This window comes from Amblyraja radiata, chromosome 7 (genome assembly GCF_010909765.2).
Source record: "Amblyraja radiata isolate CabotCenter1 chromosome 7, sAmbRad1.1.pri, whole genome shotgun sequence".
NCBI classification, from domain to species: Eukaryota; Metazoa; Chordata; class Chondrichthyes; order Rajiformes; family Rajidae; genus Amblyraja; species Amblyraja radiata.
This window is the reverse complement of record NC_045962.1, coordinates 3174180-3197601: the sequence shown is the minus strand read 5'-3', so window position 1 is coordinate 3197601 and position 23422 is coordinate 3174180. Positions and strand designations below refer to the sequence as shown.

Below are 23422 nucleotides of genomic sequence, written 5' to 3'. Positions count from 1 at the left end.
CTTGGACTTGAACTCGACAGATCAAAGATGGACAGGAAAAAAGACAGTAGACCGATCAAAGCAGACGCTGGTCAAGGAATAGATAAGACACATAAAACTGGAGTAACTCTGCGGGACGGGCGGTATCTCTGTAGGTATGTTGCAAAGCGTACCTGAAGCATCGCTGAAAATCTGTCCCAGCCCGTGTGCGCGATTTTGGCGCCGTTTAGAGGGGGGCGGGTTTAAAACGCGATTTTCCCTAGGCTGTTCAAATCGAGGATGTTCAGCCTAGTTAATTAGGGGATGGGGAAGGGGGAAACTTTATTTCTTAGTTACCTACCTGGTCGGAGAAGCAGCATCCCTCCAAGCTGTTTCTTCGCCCCGTCCTCGCGGCCTACCATCGAGAATGGAGCGGCGTTTCCTGTCGGGACCGGCCGGGACTACAGCTTCGGCGGCGGTGGCGCAGCGCTGGGATACCAACACTGAGCGGGCGATGCCTTACCGGGTCGCCGTGCGGTAAGCTCCGGAGCGCTGTGGCCGTCGATCCCAACATCGCGGAGCTGGGGCTGCGGGCGTCCGGCCGCGGGCGGCGCTGGATTTGGAGCGCCGCAGAGCCAGGGTTCGAGTTCGCCGGGGTCGGAGCTCCAACCGGCGTGGCCTGAGGACTACGAGTGCCCCGGTCTCCAGGGAGGAGGCAGCCGCTCCAGACTTTTCCAAGCCGCTGAGGAATGTTTCACCCGACGCCGAAGTTCCATCTTCACGGCAAGAGGGCCTTGAAAATCATCGGACTGGCTGCACGGCCACAAATGGGCCCCGACCTCGGTTGTTTCACAGAGGAAGAGGACTTAACTTTCTGGTGCCTTTCTCCACAGTGGAAATTTTTGATTCTGCTGTGGGGGGACGTTTGTGTTGAACTCTATAATGTGTTGTGTCCATTTTATTCTTTTTTTTAACCTTTTTCTATGGTTTGTATGGAAACTTATTATTTAATTTATGTAAAGCACTTTGTTGTCAATGCGAGTTGACTTAAAACGTGCTATATAAATAAAACTTACTTACTTACTTACGATCACAGCTTTTTTGTTATGTCCATAGAAAATCAATAGGGAACAAGATGCTAATTTCCAAGTATGAAAATGGCCATAACCTTTTAAATACTTGAGATATGAAAGTGAATTAAGTGTCAAATTAAACTTCTTTTTATGCTTTATCTGATGGGATAAATTGCAGACTTGATTTTTAAAATCTCAAAATTTTGTAACATTGCTAATCTCTGGAGAGAAGGAATGGGTGATGTTTCGAGTCGAGACCCATCTTCAGACTGAGAGGATGAGGAGGGAGGGAGAGTAAAGATACAGACGGTGATGGAGAGAGATATAGACGGCGACTCACTTTGTATGTTTCTCCGTTAAAAGTGTGCACAGAAACACAATTACACAACAGTGACAAATATACTATTAGCGTAGCTCCGTGCTTGGAACAAGCTGCGAGTGTAGTGAACCCGAGCATCTTGCAGCGCCTACACCGCCGCCCACAAGGCGTTGCCGGGGCAACCGACCGACCGTCTCCCCGCAGCCCGGCTCACCACCACTGCGCAGGCGCGGGGCTCGCGGGACAATGCGCACGCGCCGACCCCTCGGCCGGCCGGTGTCTGTCCTATAAGTGCGCGTGCGCTAACCTCTTTGGCGTTTTCCCTTATCAACGCGCATGCGCGGGTTCCACGGTAAGAGCCCATGCGCTGCGATTATTTTTCGTTTGTTATCAGTGCGCAGGCGCGGATTTTTACGGTCAGTGCGCATGTGCCGACCCCTCGGTCGGTCGCTGCCTCCTGGCGGTGCGCAGGCGCGGAGCGGCGGCGGTCACGGTGATGGGTGAAGATGGCGGCGGCGGCTCCAGCTCCAGCAGCAGCAGCGGTCCCAGCCCCGCACACGGGGGGTGCAGGAGGAGGAGACAGGCCGGGAAAGATGCAGCTGTGAGTGATGGCAGTGACTGTCCGCGATGTACGACAACTCCTTCCACAAAGCCCACGCCCCGAGCCGACACTCATGTTCATAAGTGATAGGAGCAGAATTAGTCCGTTCGGCCCATCCAGTCTACCCCACCATTCAATCATGCCTGATTTATCTCTCCCTCTCAACCTCATTCTCCTGCCATAGCCCCTGACACCCGCACTAATCAGGAATCTGTCAATCTATGCCTTAAGTATATCCATTGGCTTGGCCTCCACAGCCTTCTGTGAATGAATGAATGCTTTATTGTCACTGTGATATTCTTTGTTTTGAATACCCTAGGTATGCAAAGGGTAGCCACATAAAGGACGCTGACAATGTTACAAAGTATCCAATGCCAGGTCCTCCCTTGTCCCCCCTCATGGTGGTTCCCCCACGCCAGGCAATGAATTTCACAGATGCACCACCGGCAGACAATGTTCTGTGGGAGGAGGAGCAGGGATGGCTGGATGAGGGGAGGGGGGAGAAGGAAGAAGGGAAGGAAGGAAGGGGGGTGGTGCAGCGCAGTCACAGTGATAATGCAGAGAGGTTTTATTGAAAGTTGCGTTGATCCCGCCGAGTCCATGGATAACCTTCGATCATTCATTCACACAAGTTCTATGTTATCCCACTTTCTCGTCCACCCCCAACACACTATGGGCAATTTACAAATGCTAATTGACTTAGAAACCCACACGCGGTTAGGATGTGAGATGAAACCGGAGAAAACCCACATGGTCACAGGGAGAACATGCAAACTCTTCATAGGCAGCACCTGAGGTCAGGATCGAACCCAGGTCTCTGTCACTATGAGGCATTGCACACTCTGCTGCCCCAAGGTTAAAGACCTTTCCGCTGATTACAGAATGGAGTGTGTTGACTGGAATGCAGTGTGGAAACAGGCCCTTCAGCCCAACTCACCCACACCGGCTAACAACGTCCCAGCTGCCCTAGTTCCACGCCTGCGTTTGGTCCATATCCCTCCAAACCTGTCCTATCCCTGTACCTGTCCAATTGTTTCTTAAACGATGGGATAGTCCCAGCCTCAGATATCTCCTCTGGCAACTTGTTCCATACACTCACCATCCTTTGTGTGAAAAGTTACCTCTCGCATTCCTATTAAATATTTTCCCCTTCACCTTGAACCGATGTTCTCTGATCCTCGATTCCTCTACTCTGGGCAAAAGACTGTGCATCTGCCTGATCTATTCCTCTCATGATTTTGTACACCTCTACAAGATCTCCCTTCATCCTCCTGCACACCATGGAATAGAGACCCAGCCTACTCAACCTCTGCCCATAGCTTACACCCTCTAGTCTTGGCAACATCCTTGTAAATCTTTTCTAAAGCCTTTCAAGCTTGACAATATCTTTCCTATAACATAGGGCCCAGAAATGAACACAATATTCTAAATGCGGTCTCATCAACGTCTTATACAACTGCAACATGACCCAACTTCTATACTCAGTACTGTGACTGATGAAGGCCAAAGTGCCAAAAGCCTTTTGACCAGCTTATGTACCTGCAACTCGACCTTCAAGGAACCATGCACCTGTACTCCTAGATCCTTCTGCTCTACAACACTACCCAGAGGCCTACCATTTACTGTGTAGGTCCTGCCCTTGTTCGACATCCCAAAATACAACACCTCACACTTTCCTGTATTAAATTCCTTCAACCATTGTTCTGTCCTCTGGCCAATCGATCCAGATCCTGCTGCAATCTTTCACAACCATTTTCACTATCTGGAAAACCACTAACTTTTGTATCATCAGCAAACTTGCTAATCTAGCCCTGTATGTTCTCATCCAAATCATTGATGTAGATGACAAACAGTAACGGGCCCAGCACCAAACGCTGAGGCACATCACTAGTCACAGGCATCCAGTCTGAGAAGCAACCTTCCAACATTACCCTCTGCTTCCTTCCATGGAGCCAATTTGCTATCCATTCAGCCAACTCTCCTTGGATCCCATGCGATCTAACCTTCCAGAGCAGCCTACCATGCGGAACCTTGTCGAATGCCTTACTGAAGTCCATGTACACAACATCTACAGCTCTGCCCTCATCAACCTTTTTGGTCACGTCTTCAAAAAAATCAATCAGATTTGTGAGACACGACCTCCCACGTACAAAACCATGCTGACTATCCTTAATCTGCCCTTGCCCATCCAAATGCCTGTATAACCTATCCCTCAGAATACTCTCCAGTAATTTATCAACGACAGATGTTAAGCTCACCGGCCTATAGTTCCCAGCCATTTTCCCTGCAGCCCTCCTTGAAAGGAGGTACAACATTTGCCACCCTCCAGTCTTCCGGCACCTCTCCTGTATTTAAGGACGACTCATAAATTTCAATCAGGGCTCCCGCAATTTCTTCTCTAGTTTCCCACAATGTCATCGGATGTATCTGATCAGGCCCTGGAGATTTGTCTACCTTCAAACATGACAGTACCTTCAGTACTTCTTCGACGGTAGCCCTGACTGCTCTCAAGACACTCCCAGTGACTGCTCCAATTTTCTCCGTCCTACTGTCTTTCTCCTCAGTAAATACAGAGGAGAAATATTAATTGAGGGCCTTGCCCATCTCCTGTGGCTCCACAATGAGGTGACCGCTTTGATTCCTGAGAGGTCCCACTCTCTCTCTAGTTATCCTTTTCCCTCTTAAGTATTTATAAAATCTTTTGGGATTGTCCTTAATGCTACCCACCAAAGCTATCTCCTGGCCTCTTTTTGCCCGTCTGATTTCCTTTTTTAGTTTACTCCATAGTTCTCGAAACCCATCCAGGGATGCACTTGATCCCAGCTGCCTTTACCTGTCCCATGCATCCTTCTTGTTTTTGACTAACGTCTCAATTTCCCTCGTCAGCCAAGCTTCCTTACGTTTGCCTGCTTTGCCTTTCACTCTAACGGGGACGCACACATCCTGAGCTTTCTTCCCATTCTTCTGAGATCAGAAAGACAAATTTCTCTACATATTATATTTTCACCATCCCAATAGTCTTTTCCTTGATATTAAGGGAGGTGAGGGACCTCGGGAAATGAAAGTAAATAGTGTGGAGGTAGAAGGTCAGCTATTATTCAAATGAATGGGAAGGCAGGCTTGAGATGCCCATTTCATTTGTGTTTGGGCATCTCTGTTTAACATCTCATGTGAAAGATACGTTTCTGAATGTTACAACACTCTTCTAGCACTACCCTACATTGTTCCCTTGGGTTATGTGCTCCAGTCTCTGTGATTGCATTGCATTGAAGAAAATAGTGGTTTATTCACAATGTGATTTATATCAGAGCAATAGTTTTATGATAGAGTCATACAGCAGTTGAGCAGGCCTTTTGGACTTCCATCTGCAAGCCAGTCATCAAGGACCCATCTAGATTGTGGAATTCCCTGCCACAGAGGGCAGTGGAGGCCAAATCACTGGATGGATTTAAAGAGAGAGTTAGATAGATCTCTAGGGGCTAGTGGAATCAAGGGATATGGGGAGAAGGCAGGCACGGGTTATTGATTGGGGATGATCAGCCATGATCACAATGAATGGCGGTGCTGGCTCGAAGGGCCGAATGGCCTCCTCCTGCACCTATTTTCTATGTTACATTAATCCCATGTAAACACCTTGCCTTAGTTTCTGTACCGTGGCAATTTAAGTGCTCATCTAGGTACTACTAAACTGCTGTAAGAGTATCGGCCCACACATTTCTCTCACTCCCCCAGTTATCCTGCTCCTTTCCCCTGCCCTCATATACTCATCTCCATCCCAGAGTTCCCCATTTCCGCTTTATCCCCTTCACTATCCCAACCATATCCTCTCTCTGGCATTATATTTCATCTCCTGATCTGAAAAAGGGTCCCAACCTACAATATTCTTTCCATTCCCTCCATAGATGCCATTTGACCCAGAGTTCCTCCAGCACTTGTGTTCTATGCACGATTCCAGCATCTGCAGTTGCTTGTGTCTCCACTGGTATAGATGGTAGTAGTTCCCACCACACTTCTTTCCATCCTGCCTCCTTTAAAGACTCTATCCCCTACTAATTCCTCTACATATGCCGCATCTGTGCCTAAAATGAGGTGTTCCATACCAGGACATCCAAGCTGCCCTCGTTCCTTAGGGAATGGGGTTTCCCCTCTTCTATCATAGAAGGGGCCCTCACACTTGTCTCCTCATAATCCCGCAGACCCTCCCCCCAGTCACAACAGACACAGTCACTATAGTCTTTACCTTTCACGACATAGGCCGTCGCATACAACACATAATCCATTGACATTTTTGCCACTTCCAACGGTATCCCACCACACGTCACATCTACCATCTCCACCGCTTTCCACAGAGACCATTCCCTCCGCAACTCCCTGGTTAACTCATCTCAAACCACCCCCTCCCTGGGTACTTTCCCCTGCATCCGCAGGAGATGAAATACTTATCCCTATACCTCCCCACTCGACTCTGTCCAGGGACCCCGACAGTCTTTTCAGGTGAGGCAGAAGTTCACTGGCACCACCTCCAATTACAGATTGGCGAGACCAAGCGCAGACTGGCCAATTGTTTTGCTGAACACCTTTGCTCAGTTGGATTGGCCTATGCGATCTCTCATTTTCCAAACACTTTACCACCCCTTCCCATTCCCACACTGACCTTTCGAGCCTGAGCCTTCTCTATTGTCAGAGTGAAGCCAAACGCAAATTGGAAGAACAGCATCTCATATTTCGCTTGGGCAGTTTACAACTCAGTGATATGAATATTGATTTCTCAAACTTCAAGTAGCACTTGGAACTCCTTTCTCTCCGTCCCCCCGTCCCCCCTCCCCTCCATCCTAGTCGTCGTAATAGTTTCATTTTCATCCTAAGATGGACACAAAAAGCTGGAGTAACTCAGCGGGTCAGACAGCATCTCTGGAGAAAAGGAATAGGTAACGTTTCGGGTCAAGACCCTTCTGCTGAGTTTCATAGTATCACTCATTATCACCATCCCTACAGCCAACAATGAAGCATTGTGGGTTCCACCCTTCATCGATCATGGTGGCTTTTTGCATATCTTTCATTCATTTGTTCTATAAACTTTCTATATCTATTATTTCCCTCTCCCCTAACTCTCAGTTTGAGGAAGGGCCTGACCCGCTGAGTCACTCCAGCTTTTTGTATCTCTTCTTCATATCTATTCATTAATCAACATCACGGTTACAAGATCCATCATGTCTGCAGGTCAAAAATAAAGAGGGAAAACATTAGCTGGGTATGACCTGTGATTGAATGCCCACAGATTTATGAAAGACAAACTGATAATATGTACAAAATTCACACTGACAGCTGCAGAGGTGCATTACTCCTGGGTCTCTGGAGCTGTAAGCTTGCATCACTCTGGTATCGTCCTCAAATTTTCCAGGATCATGGAGAATACCACCAATAGTTTGGTTTAAATGTAATTCAGTATGAAAACATTTTCCTTGTATGTGAATACTTGGCCAATAAACTTATTTATTCATTCATTCATTCATTCATTCATTCATTCATTAAAACATTTTTAACAAAAATTTGCATGCATAGATCTGCATCAGTGAACAAAGTGAACACAAAATGCTGGAGTAACTCAGCGGACAGGCAGCATTTCTGGATAGAAGGTATGGGTGATGTTTCATGTCAAAGGTTTCAAATGATCTTTTATTGTCACGTACCAATTAAGGTAAAGGTATATGTGAATTACCATACAGCCAGACGAAAAAAAAACAAGACAGACAAATACCTAAAAGTTAACATAAACATCCACCACAGCGGATTCCCCACATTCCTCAGTGTGATGGAAGGCAAAAAAGTCCAACTTCCTCTTTATTTCTACCGTGGTCGGGGCAGTCGGACCATCCGTCAGGGCGATCAAAGCTCCCGCAGCCGGCGGTCGAAGCCCCCGTGTTGGGGCGATTGAAACTCCCGTGTTGGGGCGGTCGAAACTCCCGCGACTTGGAGCTCCCGATGTCGGTCTCCGACTAGAGACCGTGGGCTCCGTGATGCAAGTCCGTAAGCACCCACGGTTGGAGCTCCAAAGGGATTGCGGGCTCCGCGATGTTAAAGTCCAATAGGCACCCGCGGTGGAGTTCTCGAAAGTTGGTCTCCAGCAAAGGCCGCCAACTCCTCGATGTTAGGCCGCAGTGCAGATGGAGATGCAATACAGAAAAAAAGCGCATCTCCGTCGAGGTAAGAGATTAGAAAAAGTTTCCCCCTCCACCCCCACACAAATCAAGCTAAAGCACACTAAAAACATAAGTAACACATACTATTTAAACACAAGGAAGGGAAAGGACAGACAGACTGTTGGCGAGGCAGCCATTAGCTGACACCACCCGATGGATCTCCAGAGATGCTTCCTGTCCCGCTGAGTTACTCCAGCAATTTGTGTCTATGGTGTGACAACCAGCATCTGCAGTTCTTTCCTAAACAGTCAGATTAAGGAAAATGTGCAATGAAGGGATTTAGGTTAGAGGAAAATGTGCAATGAAAACTATTTTACAGGGTGGAAGTTAGTGAATCGAATCAGCAAAAGTTCTAAGGTTTTTAAGAATAGCAGTCAGAAAACTGCAGATGCTGGGTAATTGAACTATTTTGACAACAGACCTTCTCCTTAAAGGATGCACTCTGTTCCTCTTTCCTCACATGCTGCCGAGTTTTTACCAACATTTCCTGTGATTCGAGTGTAGTTGGCTTTGATTCCAAAAAATGAAATAATGTATATTTGAAAATACAAATGAGCCATGTAATTGAAGGTATGAACTGTCATAATTCCAAATGAATTCATTAAATTAGCATTATATCTGTAATAATGGCCGCTCACACAAACTGCCATCATCTGGACAAAAAGTGGCAAACAGAGTCATGGATAGACACACAATGCAGGAGTAACCTTGCAGGTCAGACATCACATGGGGAATAGGAATCGGTGATGTTTTAGGTCAAAACCCATCTTCAAGTCTGAAGAAGGGTCTCGACCTGAAACATAATTGATTCCTTTTCTCCAGAGTTGCTGTCTGACCCGCTGAGTTACTCCAGCATTTTGTGTCTATCTTCAGTTTAAACCAGCATCTGCAGTTCCTTCCTACACAAGTAGGGTCATGGAATGGTTACAGCACTGAAGAAGGCTCTTTTAGGTCATTAGTATAGATCCAAAAAAAACAATGACTCTTACACTGATGCCACGATTTGCCTTTCTACAGTTTGAAAACAACCATTCATTATGATTCTCTATTGCCTGTTTCACAATTAACTTAGTATCTAAGCAATGAATATCCTTTTTATGTGGAAACCAGGAACTGCAGATACTGGTTTACATAAAAGGACACAAAGTGTTTTCGTAACTCAGTGGGTCAGGTAGCATCTCTGGAGAACAAGGATAGGCGGTGTTTCAGGTTGGGACCCTTCATTCAGAGGGGGGTGGAGAAGAAGAAAGCTGGGAGAGAGTAGAGGCAGGGCAAAACGTGATATGTGGATACAGGCAAGATCAAAGATCCTATAGCAAGCAAGATAGATTATTCGACGAAAAAGACATAGTACGGTCATGGGCAGATTCATGGGTAATTTTCGGCCCCATTTCCGTAACCGGCTTCCGTCTCCGCACCAAAGATCCCATAGGATACTAGTGTGGAAACGGAAGCCGGTTACGGAAACATCCTCGTAAAAATAAAAGTTATTTGGGAAAAATCTTCTCGTCATTTTCAGAATTATAATTTATTAACACAGACTGTTCCCCCGCAATACTGATTACACTGCGAGTCGGGTCGGGTCAGGTTACTGAAATGAATGAAAAAAAGGCCCACGTTCTGCTCCGTTGCGTACTACACGTCAGCCCATTGCATTTAGAAGGAGTGGTCTATCTTGCTTGAGCAAGATGGGGCTTTGAAAGGCAGATGGTTGGAATATAGGCCAGATATCCTTTTTATGCCTTGATCTGCAGTTTTGTTGATGCCCGTTGTGTGGCATTTTACCAAAAGCCATTTGGATATCCTCGTACACTGCATCAACTGTATTATCCTCATCAACTCTGTTACCTCCTCAAAAAATTCAATCAATCGCATTGGGATTTTTGCAGTTAGTAATTAAGAAATGGTTGCACTCTAGCCCAATATTTAATATCTAAAATTGCTGCGATGATTTAGCAAACCATCCCTTTCCACTTCCAGAAGCACCTCCTCTCAAAGACAAATAGACACATGTGATGCATTATTATTAGTTGATAATTTAAAAATCTGTCATCTGTTTTTTTGTACAAATACTTCCAATAAAAACATTGAAAACAAAAAATCTGTTTAATATAACTATTTTGTGTTGAAGCTTTAGACATTAAAGGAATTGAGGTATATAGGTTTGGCACTGAGGTCAAAGATCATCTGTAATATGATTGAGCAGGAGTGAGGGGTCAGATGATCAACTCTGCTTTGCTTTGTCCTTTTCACACCTTACATGCTCTTTGTACCCTTTCATATTTCTGTCTGAAGAAGGGTCTCGACTATAAACATCACCCATTCCATCTCTCCAGACATGCTGCCTGACCCCCTGAGTTACATCAGCTTTTTGTGCCTATCCTGTTCCTATCCATTGTGTTCTTATGTATGAATAGCATGGACATTCAGTTTTGCTATGAGATTTCTTGAGAAACCTTACACATAGTAATAAACTACAATGTGGTATTTCTGTAACACATAGGCAAACTGGATTTTGTGAGGTGACCTTTGTGCGTGCCGTAACCATACAGCAGGATTTGTGAAGTTGCTTACAAATTACAATTTGTGTGGCCCAGCCAGCTCTTTATGGATTGTGATAAACTAGTGTAATAGACACTCATTGACAGCAACAATCATTCATTTTAATCTACTATTTGCCTTTATTAACAAAGGTGTAATAGATGCGTATATTTAAAGTAGATTTAGCACCTTTCATCCTTGTTGATCATATGCTGCTCTGTGTGCAGATGACTTGCATTCTGCCCACAATTTCACAGTCAATTAATTCATAGAATGATGTAGCACAGAAGAAAGCACTCATTCGGTCTGTGTTGGTTATTTTCTAGTGCTAGCAAATAAATCACACTCAATAGTTTTTTATACCCCCATCTTGTTTACCCTTTAGCTATTCAACTCCCTTTTCATTCTTGTTACTTCCATCTGATTTTGAATTCCAGACTGTTACACTTTTTTTTTAAATCCTCATGTCTCTGGTTCTTCTGGTAATCATTTTAATCTCTGTCTAGCTACTTATCTTTTCAATACTTCAGACGGTTTTGACTATTTCCTTTGTTAAAATATTCTATTGTTAAAAAGTAGACAACTCAATTTTTTTACACTCTCCAAGTAGCTGACCCCCCTCAACCCTAGGACCATTCTTACAAGTATTTCCCCACCCTGACTGAGCCCCTCCTGATTTGTCGTTCCCTGAAACTGAACACATTGTTCCTGTTTTATAAACATTGAGCATAATTTTTGCAATTGTGAATGCTATTCTTGTAATCAAGCCAAGCAGCCTTTTTTTGTGTTCAGTGACATTCTCAATCCATCACGCCACTTGTCATCATCAGAGTTTTTGAAGCATGACTGTTCCTGAAGTTCCTTTATTTAATTTGGAAATCAACAATCAGTTGCTGGAAACACTCACGGGTCAGTCAGCATTCTGGGGAGACAGAGTTTACATTGCAGGTCAGTGTCCCTTCATCAGAACTAATGCAGAGTCACTGATCTCAACCATTAGATGTAATTCACTGTCTATAGAATGCTAGACAGAAAAAGCTGGAGTAACTCAGCAGGACAGGCAGCATCTCCAGAGAGAAGGAATGGGTGGTGTTTCGGGTGGAGACCCTTCAGTGGTTAGGGATAAGGGAAATGAGAGATATAGATGGTGATGTGGAGAGATAAAAGAACAATGGAGAGATAAAGAACAATATCTTTCATGCAAAAAAAGTAACAATGAAAAAGCAAACAGGCCATTGCAGCCACTTTGTAGGGTGTTAATGAGAAGCCAGTGTGACTTGGGTGGGGAGGGATAGAGAGAGAGGGAATGCCGGGGCTACCTGAAGTGAGAGAAATCAATATTCATACCACTGGGCTGTAAGCTGCCCAAGCAAAATATAAGATGCTGTTCCTCCAATGTGAATTTAGCCTCACTCTGACAATGGAGGAGACCGAGGACAGAAAGGTCTGTGTAGGAATGGGAAGGAGAATTAAAGTGTCCAGAACCAGGGCTGAGCTAAGGTGTTCCGCGAAACGATCGCCCAGTCTGCGTTTGGTCTCGCCGATGTATAAGAGTCCACATCTTGAACAATGGATACAATAGATGAGGTTGGAGGAGGTGCAAGTGCCTAACCTGAAAGGACTGTCGAGATAGTTGTGGGAGTCAGTGGATAACATAGACGCAAGTCAATAGTCTAGTTCTTGTGATGGAGACTGAGATCAAGAAAGGGGAGGGAGGTGCAGCGAGACCTGTGTGTCATGGTACACCAGTCATTGAAAGTGGGCATGCAGGTGCAGCAGGCAGTGAAGAATGCGAATGGTATGTTAGCTTTCATAGCAAAAGGATTTGAGTATAGGAGCAGGGAGGTTCTACTGCAGTTGTACAGGGTCTTGGTGAGACCACACCTGGAGTATTGCGTACAGTTTTGGTCTCCAAATCTGAGGAAGGACATTATTGCCATAGAGGGAGTGCAGAGAAGGTTCACCAGACTGATTCCTGGGATGTCAGGACTGTCTTATGAAGAAAGACTGGATAGACTTGGTTTATACGCTCTAGAATTTAGGAGATTGAGAGGGGATCTTATAGAAACTTACAAAATTCTTAAGGGGTTGGACAGGCTAGATGCAGGAAGATTGCTCCCGATGTTGGGGAAGTCCAGGACAAGGGGTCACAGCTTGAGGATAAGGGGGAAATCCTTTAAAACCGAGATGAGAAGAACTTTTTTCACACAGAGAGTGGTGAATCTCTGGAACTCTCTGCCACAGAGGGTAGTCGAGGCCAGTTCATTGGCTATATTTAAGAGGGAGTTAGATGTGGCCCTTGTGGCTAAGGGGATCAGAGGGTATGGAGAGAAGGCAGGTACGGGATACTGAGTTGGATGATCAGCCATGATCATATTGAATGGCGGTGCAGGCTCGAAGGGCCGAATGGCCTACTCCTGCACCTAATTTCTATGTTTCTATTTTTCTATGTATTGGAGATGGTCCAAGTAAATTTGAGTGCAGGATGAAAATTGGTGGTGAAGTTGATGAAGTCCATGAGTTCTGCACGGGTGCAAGAGGTAGCACTGATGCAGTCATCAATGTAACAGAGCTAGAGTTTGGGGGTAAGGTCAGTGTATGCCTGGAACAGGGATTGTTCAACGTACCTTACAAAGAGGCAGGCGGAACTGGGGCCCATGCGGGTGCGCATAGCTACGCCTTGGACTTGGAGGAAGTGGAAGGAGTCAAAGGAGAAGTTGTTGAAGGTGAGGCGGAGTAGGGTTTTAGTAGAGGGAAATTGGATGGTTCTGCGGTAGAGGTAACGGAGGGATTTAATGGCTTCCTGGTGGGGGATGAAACATAGAAACATGAAGGTATAGAATGCTCTCTGACCTGTTTCTGTGACTTTTTACTTTTATTTAAGTTCACATTGTATTTTCTTCCTACTGATTGAATGGCATCACACTTTTTAGTGCTAAATTTTATGTATCATATTTCTACCCATTTCTCAAACGTGCGCAATCTGAAATTTGCACAATTATCCAGATTGTTTATTATATTATAAATATTCATATGAAATGATGTGTGAGGCAAGTTTTTTTACACAGAGGATGGTGGATGCCGGGAACATGCTGCCAGGGGTCGTGGTGGAGAGAGATATGATAGTGGTGTCTAAGAGACTTTTGGTTAGGCATATGAATATTCAGTGAGTGGAGGAATATGGATTATCAACAGACAGATAGATGAAAGTTTGTCCAAAGAGCCTGTTCCTGTGCTGTACTGCTTCTTGTTCTATTGCCCGCTAAGTGAAATTGTACCTAGTTTGCACAGCATTCGATGTTGAAAAGAGCAGTGTTTCCAGTAGTAACCTGTGGCCCCTTGTTGCTCCACCCTCTTCAAATGTACTTGGTTTGATGGAATATGTATCGTACCATAGTGTAACATCTAAAATAAAATGGATTGAAGTATTTATTGCAATAAGGACCAATTATCTCAAAAAATTGCCACCACAGCCCTGAGTGTGCTAGATTAATGGAGTTTTATGGTCATTTTCCCACATGTTTGGAATGTAGGAGAAATAGCATGGAGATGAAACTCAAACAGGCATAGGGAGAATGTGCAGACTCCACAACGACAGCACTAAAGGTTAGAATTGAATCTGGATTGCAGGTGGTTTGAGGCACCAGCTCTAATGCCCCTGTCCCACTTAGGAAACCTGAACGGAAACCTTTGGAGACCTTGCGCCCCACCCAAGGTTTCCGTGAGGTTCCCGGAGGTTTTGGTCACTCTCCCTAATGGTCGAAAGTGGTTTCCGCGTAGTCGAGCTTCTTCTATGTTCCGGCGATTATTTCAAAAAATTAAAAACCGGCCTCAACTAAAAATAAGTTGCCAATTTAATAATCGGTAATTTTTTAGTCGAAGCCGGTTGCGATGCTAGTTGAAGGTGGTTGCTGGAGGTTGTAGGTAGTGGAAGGTAAAACCTTTTTTTCACCCAGTTTTATTCCACCAGGGAGGTCTTACCTTCCACTACCTGCAACCTCCGGCAACCACCTTCAACTAGCATCGCAACCGGCTTCGACTAAAAAATTACTGATTTTTAAAACGGCAACCTATTTTTAGTCGAGGATGGTATTTAATTTTTTTAAATAATCGCCGGAACATAGAAGAAGCTGAACTACGCGGAAACCACTTTCGACCATTAGGAAGAGTGACCGGAACCTCCGGGAACCTCACGGAAACCCTGGGTGGGGTGCAAAGTCTCCAGAGGTTTCCGTTCAGGTTTCCTAAGTGGGACAGAGGCATTAAAAAGTTTTCCACTGTGTCATTCAAAATGCATATACTGAAACTAATTTTTGGTGAGTACTTTTTCACTTTTTTGTCATGTCACATCATCTTAGCAGACTCTATTGGAAACGGTACCAGTGCAACATAATGTAATCCCTTGTATGGTTTAGTTTAGTTTACTGTCACATGTACCGAGGTACAATTAAAGGTTTTATTGTGCTAACCAGTCAGCGGAAAGACAATATACGATTACAATCGAGCCATGCGTAGTGTAGACAATAGATGCACGAGTAGGCCATTTGGCCCTTCGAGCCAGCACCACCATTCAATGTGATCATGGCTGATCATCCCTAATCAGTACCCCGTTCCTGTCCTTTTTCCCATATCCCCTGACTCTGCTATCTTTAAGAGCCATATCCAGCTCTCTCTTGAAAGCATCCAGAGAAACGGCCTCCACCTGCTCTCTGAGGCAGAGAATTCCACAGACTCACCACTCTGTGAGAAAAAGTGTTTCCTCGTCTCTGTTCTAAATGGCTTACTCCTTATTCTTAGTGTACAGATACATGATAAGGGAATAAAATTTAATGCAAGATAAAACCAGTAAAGCCCGATCAAAGCTAGTCCGAGTGTCTCCAATGAGGTAGATAGTAGTTCAGGACTGGTCTCTCATTGTGGTAGGATGGTTTAGTTGCCCGAAAACAGCTGGGAAGAAACTGTCCCTGAATCTGGAGGTGTGTGTTTTCACACTTCTATACATTTTGCCTGATGGGAGAGGGGAGAAGAGGGAGTGGCCCATCCTTTATTATGCTGCAGGCCTGGCCGAGGCAGCGTGAGGTATAAATGGAGTCAATGGGTCTGGGCTGTGATCACAATTCTCTGCAATGCCACATTCTTACTTTTGGTTCTGCTTCACTGGTATGGGAAACTTTGAAGGGAAGCAGATCTGGATCACGATCCCTGCCAGTGTATTGGCTGCAGCAGGCCTGCGCTTGTTTGTGTTGATTTCATAACATCCCCAGGAGTAACGCCTTGTTCTTACTCTGTGGCCTAACTGAGATTATAAACAGATGAAAGAACATCTGAAATCCTCTTCATCCAATCTATCATTAGGATATTTTTGATCAAAGCATTGCATAGAAGACGCCAGGAAAGTAGATATTATAACTATTCTAAAGAGCCAATGAAAATGGGAAGACAGGGAGGAAGCAGTATGGAAATCCATCACATTAGGAGACTAAGCATAGTGGCGATCATGTGATTAAATGAAAGATTAGTTATCCAGAGACCTCAAAGAAATTCCACCATCATCGCTCTAGAATTTTAGTTCAACTAATAATCTGGAATTAAAAGAAACTAGTCTTCTATAATGTTCATGAAACTACTCGTTAGTTGGTGGTGGTTTGCAGGATGCGGGTGAACTGCAGTTTTTACCTAATGTATATATTTGACTCCATATGCACCAGTATAGTTGATACTTGAACAGTTTCTGAAATTCTTTTATGAGCCAATTTGTTTAAAGGTGGTCAATAAATACTGGTTTTGTTCAAATCATGAAGAATCTATTTTAAAAAGAACTATGAAAATCTACCAAGGGAAAATGCTGATAATAAAAGGGAGACATAAAGGCTTGCAGATGCTGGAATCTGGAACAAATTCTGCTGGAAGAACTGTGGAGGGAAATTGATAGTCAACACTGTGTGTCTAGACCTCTCTGCACCGAAAGAGTGGAGGGGAGATAGCCAGCATAAAATGGTGAGGGGAATGAGACAAGTGCTGGCACATGAAAGGTGCAAGATAGACACAAAATGCTAGAGTAACTCAGCAGGACAGGCACCATCTCGTGATGTTTCGGGTCGAGATCCTTCTTCAGATTTGACCTGAAGAGTCACCTATTCCTTTTATCCAGAGATGCCACCTTGCTTGCTGAGTTACTCCAGCATTTTGTGCCTATCTTCAGTGAACCAACATCTGCAGTTCCTTTCTACACATGATAGGCGAATCCAGGTGAAGAGGTGGTGAATGATGAGTAGAGTCAGGTGGGGGAGGGATGGGGAGAGATAACTTCAGAGGCGGATTGGTGCAGGTAACCAGTGGCTGTAGACAATAGACAATAGATGCAGGAGTAGGCTACATTCAGCCCTTCGAGCCAGCACTGCCATTCGCTGTGATCATGGCTGATTCAGTACCCTGTTCCTGCCTTCTCTCCATATCCCCTGACTCCGCTATCTTTAAGAGCTCTATCTAACTCTCTTGAAAGCATGCATTGAATCGGCCTCCACTGCCTTCTGCGTCAGAGAATTCCACAGATTCACAACTCTCTGGGTGAAAACGTTTTTCCTCATCTCCGTTCTAAATGGCCTACCCCTTATTCGTAAACTGTGGCCCTTGGTTCTGGACTCTCCCAACTTTGGGAACATGTTTCCTGCCTCTATCGTGTCCAATCACTTAATAATCTTATGTTTCAATAAGATCCACTCTCATCTGCAGTTCCTTCTAAGACATAGAGAGAGGTCGGTGTGGGAATGGGGTGGGGAATTGAAATAGCTGGAAACTGGAAGCTCCAGGTGGCCACAGCAGATAAAGCACAGGTGCTTAGCAAAGAGAAAGATTTTGACTAAAATGAAGCAGTTAATACAGTCACTTAACTTGGATATTTTTAGCATTAACTTTTAGTGCAATATAAAGGATGCCAAACAAAATTGAAACAATATGCTAATAGCGAGCTGTGTTTTTATTTTAGTTTGACTGTATCAAAAATGACTTATTAGTTCTCAACTTTTTTCTTTGCTCTCTAAATAGTGGCCTGGTTTCGATCCTCAATTCACTGCATCTCAAGATCCACGTAATATTTCATTCTGTTGTAAGCTTTGGGTTTGCAGCTACTGTAAAATGTAGAAGTGCTGTATCATTCAAACTTAATAAAAACAAGTTGCAAAAGAGACAGATATAAAATTGACTTTGAGGTACACAGCAGATGTTTCTGTGTGTGTGTGTGTGTGTGTGAATGTTAGCGTTCAGTGTTAAAATGTTTGCCCATTTACATGATCACTACTTTATTAATCTTTTTGCAGGTCCAAGGTACAAATGACAGCAGTATTGTTAGCAAGTGTTCGATGGTCAATTTAGGCTACTTCACTGATGGATTCCTGAAAGGATTTGTAAATAAACCCACCAGAAGAACTCCACTCATAAATCGGTATGGTGCTGTATAACATCCTTTTAGTCACACTGTTAAAAGTCATTATGCAATTTGAATCTTGAATTTTATTTGAGTGTTACTTTGCTAAGAACAAAATTAATGCACAGAACAAAATTAGTTCTTATTTTTCACGGTGGGGGTGATGAGTCTTTGAGATTCTCCACTCCAAAGGCTCAGTCATTGATTAATTCACCACTGACACCGATAGATTGTCCGATATATGAAGAGATATACAGTCAGGGCAGGAACATTGGTTTTAGTAGAAGATCTGCTATGATTGTTTTTGAATGGTGGAGGTATAGGTTTGAAGAGCAGAATAGCCTCCTGTCACTTCTACTGTTAATGTTCTTATGAATGGGATATTTGGGAATAAGCCATAAATATACAAAGATGAACGTAACTGGATTTTGTTTCCCCCTCATGATAATCACAAGCTTGAGCCTGCTATTGTCTTTTGGCACAAACAGAAATGTGCCAAGTTAGTCCCAGGATTATTAGAACAGATATTAAATTTGTAAAAATGCAACAATGGATCCCATCACTACTAGATTCAGGGACAGTTTTTTCCAGCTGTAATCAGGCAACTGAACTATCCTGCCAACATTGTGCAAAGGGGCCAGTCATAGGATGTACCAAGGATGTACTAGTAAAAACATAGTTTCAGATGTGACGTGTATGTGACGTTTAGTTTAGAGATGCAGCATAGAAACAGGCCCTTCAGCCCACCGAACAATCACCCTTACACTAGTTCTATCCTACACACTTGGGACAATTTACAGAACCCAATTAACCTACAAACCTGCACGTCTTTGGAATGTAGGAGGAAAACAGAGCACCCAGAGAAAACCCACATGTTTACAGGGAGAATGTACAAACTTCGTACAGACAGCACACATAGTCAGGATTGAACCCGGGTCTCTGCAATTGTAAGGCAGCAATTCTACCACTGTGCCACCCAAGTTTTTCAGAACACTGCTAAGACTGCTAATAACCAAGACATGCATTGCAACCTCATGCAAACTATTGATAAATGTGAACCAAGCTGAGAAATGCTTTAAGCCGTTAGTCTGCCGGTTTTGGTTCTGTATTTACTTCGCTGTTAAAATGATTTTGAGCTTGAGTGGAAGCATGGCATTTTGCTTCAAATTTCCAATTATAGTGAGAATAGCCTCTCTTGCTCCTGAATTGCAAAAGCATAAAGGTTATTGCAAGTAGGAGGCTGTTCTCTCTACTGTGTCCATGTCAGCTAAATCAGAGGAGTTTAACTAATTGTATTTCAGAGGAGATTATATATATATATATTGGAATAGGTTTTATATGTTTCATGAAAATAAATTAATATTATTTTCCCTATTAAGTGGCTACTACGTGAGGGCGAAGGCAGTGGATTATAGTCTGCGTTGTTTCTTACGACACACAGAAGGTTACCCCCAGAGGCAAGTGAGTACATTGGCTATTTTACTTTGTTCATTTTATTCATGAAAATAATTTATTAAAGTGTTATTAAACATTTAATTTTGCAACAAAAAAATACATTTATCTGAATGAGACAAAAGTATCACCCACTTTTTCATGAAACATCTGTATTATTGTATTATTAATGTTTTATGTGTCATTCCTAATAATGCCCCTGTCCCACTTAGGAAACCTGAACGGAAACCTTTGGAGACTTTGCGCCCCACCCAAGGTTTCCGTGCGGTTCCCAGAGGTTGCAGGTGGTTGCCGGAGGTTGCAGGTAGTGGAAGCAGGTAGGGAGACTGACAAAAACCTCTGGGAACCGCACGGAAACCTTGGGTGGGGCACAAAGTCTCCAGAGGTTTACGTTCAGGTTTCCTAAGTGGGACAGGAGCATAACTGTCACTGTATGTCATGTTGTCACTTGCGGGCGCAGCACCAAGTCCTCGCGGCCTATCAGCGGGTCCTGGAGCAACGTTTCCTGAGGGGACCTGGCCAGAACCTCGGCTTTGGCGGCGGCACAGCGCTGGAGTGCTATTGCGGAGCGGGCGATGCCTTTCCTGGGTCGCCGCGCTGGAACTCCAGTATGCTGGGACCGCCGATGAAAACATTGTGGAGCCGCGGTTCTGTGGATAGGCCAGCTGCGGCGCTGAACTTTACATCCCGGAGCCTGGGATCTCTCGCCGAGATCGCCAGTGTGTGGAGCTCCGTCAAACGCGGCCTGTTGGCTTGGAAGCCGCGGTCTCCGGTAAGAAGGCGGCCGTTCCTGGCACCCCAAGCCGCTGAGGGTTCTCCCGACGCCGGAGCACCATCACCCGGTGAGACCATCGGGCGCCATGGCGGCGACTGTGGAGGCCTCAATAGGCCCGACTCTGGGTGGACAAGAGGATGGGGACTGGACTTTGTGCCTTCCCCCACTGTGGGGGGATGTTTTTGTGTTTTGGGGTTGAACTTCTTGAATGCTATGTTGTATTTTTATTAGTGTGCTGCAAGGACATCTGAATTTCCCCTGAATAAGGGAATAAATAAAGAAATCTAATCTAATCTAATCTAAGGCAAATTCTTGTATGTGAATACTTGGCCAATAAACGTATTCATTCATTCATAGTGAAGATGGGTGTCAAAAATTGCAGCAGGATCTTGATCGGTTGGGCAGGTGGTCTGAGGAATGGCTGATGAAATTGAATACAAAAACATGTGAGACGTTGCATTTTGGGAGCACTAACATGGGCAGCACCAATACAGTTAACGATAGGGTTCTGGGGAGTGTTGTAATGCAGATGGATCTAGGGGCACAGGTACATTGTTTGTTGAAAGTGGCATCACACGTAGACAGGGTGGTCAAAAAGGCTTTTGGCACATTGGCCTTCATCAGTCAAATCATTGAGTATAGACTTTAGGAGGTCATGTTGCGGTTGTTGGCCACATTTGGAATATTGTGTTCAGTTTTGGGCACCACGTTATAGGAAAGATGTTGTCAAACTGGAAAGGGTGCAGAGTAGATTTACGAGGATGTTGCTAGGACTCGAGGACCTGAGCTGTAGGGAGGGGTTGAGTAGGCTAGGACTCTATTCCTTGGAGCACAGGAGGATGAGGGGAGATCTTATAGAGGTGTACAAAATCATGAGAGGAATAGATCGGGTAAACACTTGCCCAGAGTATGGGAATCAAGACCAGAGGACATAGGTTTAAAGTGAGGGGGGAAATATTTAATAGGAACCTGAGGGGTAACATTTTCACACAATGGTGGTGGGTATATGGAAGGAGCTGCCGGAGGAGGTGGTTGAGGCAAGTAGTATCGCATTGTTTAAGAAAGTACATTTAAGACAGGTACATGGATAGGACAGGTTTAGAGGGATATATGGGCCACACGCATACAGGTGGGACTAGTGCAGAAGGGACATGTTAGCCATTGTGGGAAAGTTGGGCCAAAGTGCCTGTTTTCATGCTGTAAGACTCTATGACTCTGAGGCGACTCACAGTGACTTTGTGAGTTATGTGCATTGTTCTCCTCACACTGTAAGGTACTGGTTAACCTTCTATGTTCCTGTGGAGAAATAACTGTTTTTCTGCTAAGCAGCTCACTCAGACAGACCACCTGGGAGATGAGGAAAAACCTTTTCACCCAGAGTTGTGAATTTGTGGGATTCTCTGCCTCAGAAGGCAGTGGAGGCCGATTCAATGGATGCATTCAAAAGAGAGTTAGATAGAGCTCTTTCGGCTAGCGGAATCAAGGGGATATGGGGAGAAGGCAGGAATGGGGTACTGATTGTGGATGATCAGCATTGAATGGCGGTGCTGGCTTGAAGGGCCGAATGGCCTACTCCTGCACCTATTGTCTATGTATCTTAGGCTGGGAGCTACATACAGGGGAACATAAATCTGTACTTTATTACAGTGAATAGTGTGTTGCCACCTCAGAGAATTAAGGGCAGGGTAGCAGCTTGTAATTCATATTCCACTGTGGCTGCTGCGGAAATTAAAAATTCAGTTAATAGCATGTACCATAAAATTATGACCATAAAGTTGTAAAAACCCATCTGGTTCAGTTATGTCCTTCAACGGAGGAAATCTGCCCTGTCTGGCCTTTTTGTGTCTTCAGACGCACCAGTGTGATGTCTCATAAAAGCCTCTGAAATGGTCTTACCAACTGCACTGGTCAATTCACAATTTCAAGTCAAGTCAAGTCAAGTCAAGAGAGTTTATTGTCATGTCCCAGATAGGACAATGAAATTCATTACATGCTGTCCTTAGCGATGAATGGCCAGATCCCTGAAAATGAATAAAGTAGTTGGAAGCAAGTAGACAGTTCTAACCTCACTATTGAGCAGATTTACATGCAGCATGAATCTTGTTTTTGACTGTGGTTTGACTCCGTGTGACTCGCCGTTTTATTAAGATGGGAAACTATTCAAGAAGATAAGACACAAAATGTTGGAGTAACTCATAACTCAGTGGGACAGGCGGCATCTCTGGAGAGAAGGAATGGGTGACATTTCGGGTCGAGACGCTTCTTCAGACTACTCAAGGGAAAGGGAAAGGAGAGATATAGACGGTGATGTACAGAGATATACAACAAATGAATGAACAATATGCAAACAAGTAACGATGATAACGGAAACAGGCCATTGTTCGCTGTGAGCTGACAACATGTTTTTGCTTTTAATCAGTCACTTGCACAGTCTTCATGTCAAGAACCAGTATTCTAAATATTCCAGAATGTGTTTTTCACATATATTTTCAGGTACAAGCAGCTGGTGCAGTTTAATTATTTTTAAATGAGTAACTGTGTAACTAAACAGTGAGAAACTGTATGCTTAACTCAACATTATAATCATCTGAACATTTGAGTTCTGACAGTGACTAAGAATAGTTCATTAGAGCATGGTATGTGTTCTGCAGATCCTCTCACTTGGAGCTGGCTTTGATTCCTTGTACTTCCGGCTAAAAGCAAGTGGGGAGCTGAAAAATGTAATTATGTACGAGGTGGATTATCCAGATGTCGTTCAACGCAAAGCCATGCTGATTAAAAACAAGCAGGAGCTTGTAGAACTCATAGGCTGCACAGATGAAAAGGGGCCTGCCCAAATGGGTATGATTGATTTTCAAATACATCATTGAAAATGCTTGCTGACTTTGGCGCGGCTTTTGACAGTGGTACAATGGCCAAGTGATTTAAGGCCTTCTTGCTAAACATGTTTATAGTCAGTATCATACAATAACCCAGCTTTGTTTATTTGAAAAGCAAGAGCGCTTTGGGGGAGCTTATTTCATTTTTTATCTATCAAATTTATTGGTATGAGTTGCAGAAAATGTTAAAATGTATAATAG

General features: G+C 44.2%; 1 protein-coding gene across 2 annotated transcripts in view; it reads left to right on the top strand.

Moving 5' to 3' along the window:
- The first annotated feature begins 1829 nt into the window (after positions 1-1829).
- lcmt2 (leucine carboxyl methyltransferase 2) overlaps positions 1830-23422 on the top strand; it is a 50137-nt gene continuing 28544 nt past the window's right edge. Inside the window, exons 1-4 of one of the 2 annotated variants that reach the window (XM_033023565.1) lie at positions 1830-1951; positions 18009-18133; positions 19495-19576; positions 22994-23183. In XM_033023565.1, the coding sequence (XP_032879456.1) occupies positions 1847-1951; positions 18009-18133; positions 19495-19576; positions 22994-23183 (502 nt within the window). In that variant the 5' untranslated portion in view covers positions 1830-1846. Of the gene's footprint in view, positions 1952-18008; positions 18134-19494; positions 19577-22993; positions 23184-23422 lie in introns of those variants that run through there. The other variant, XM_033023566.1, reaches the window with a different exon arrangement.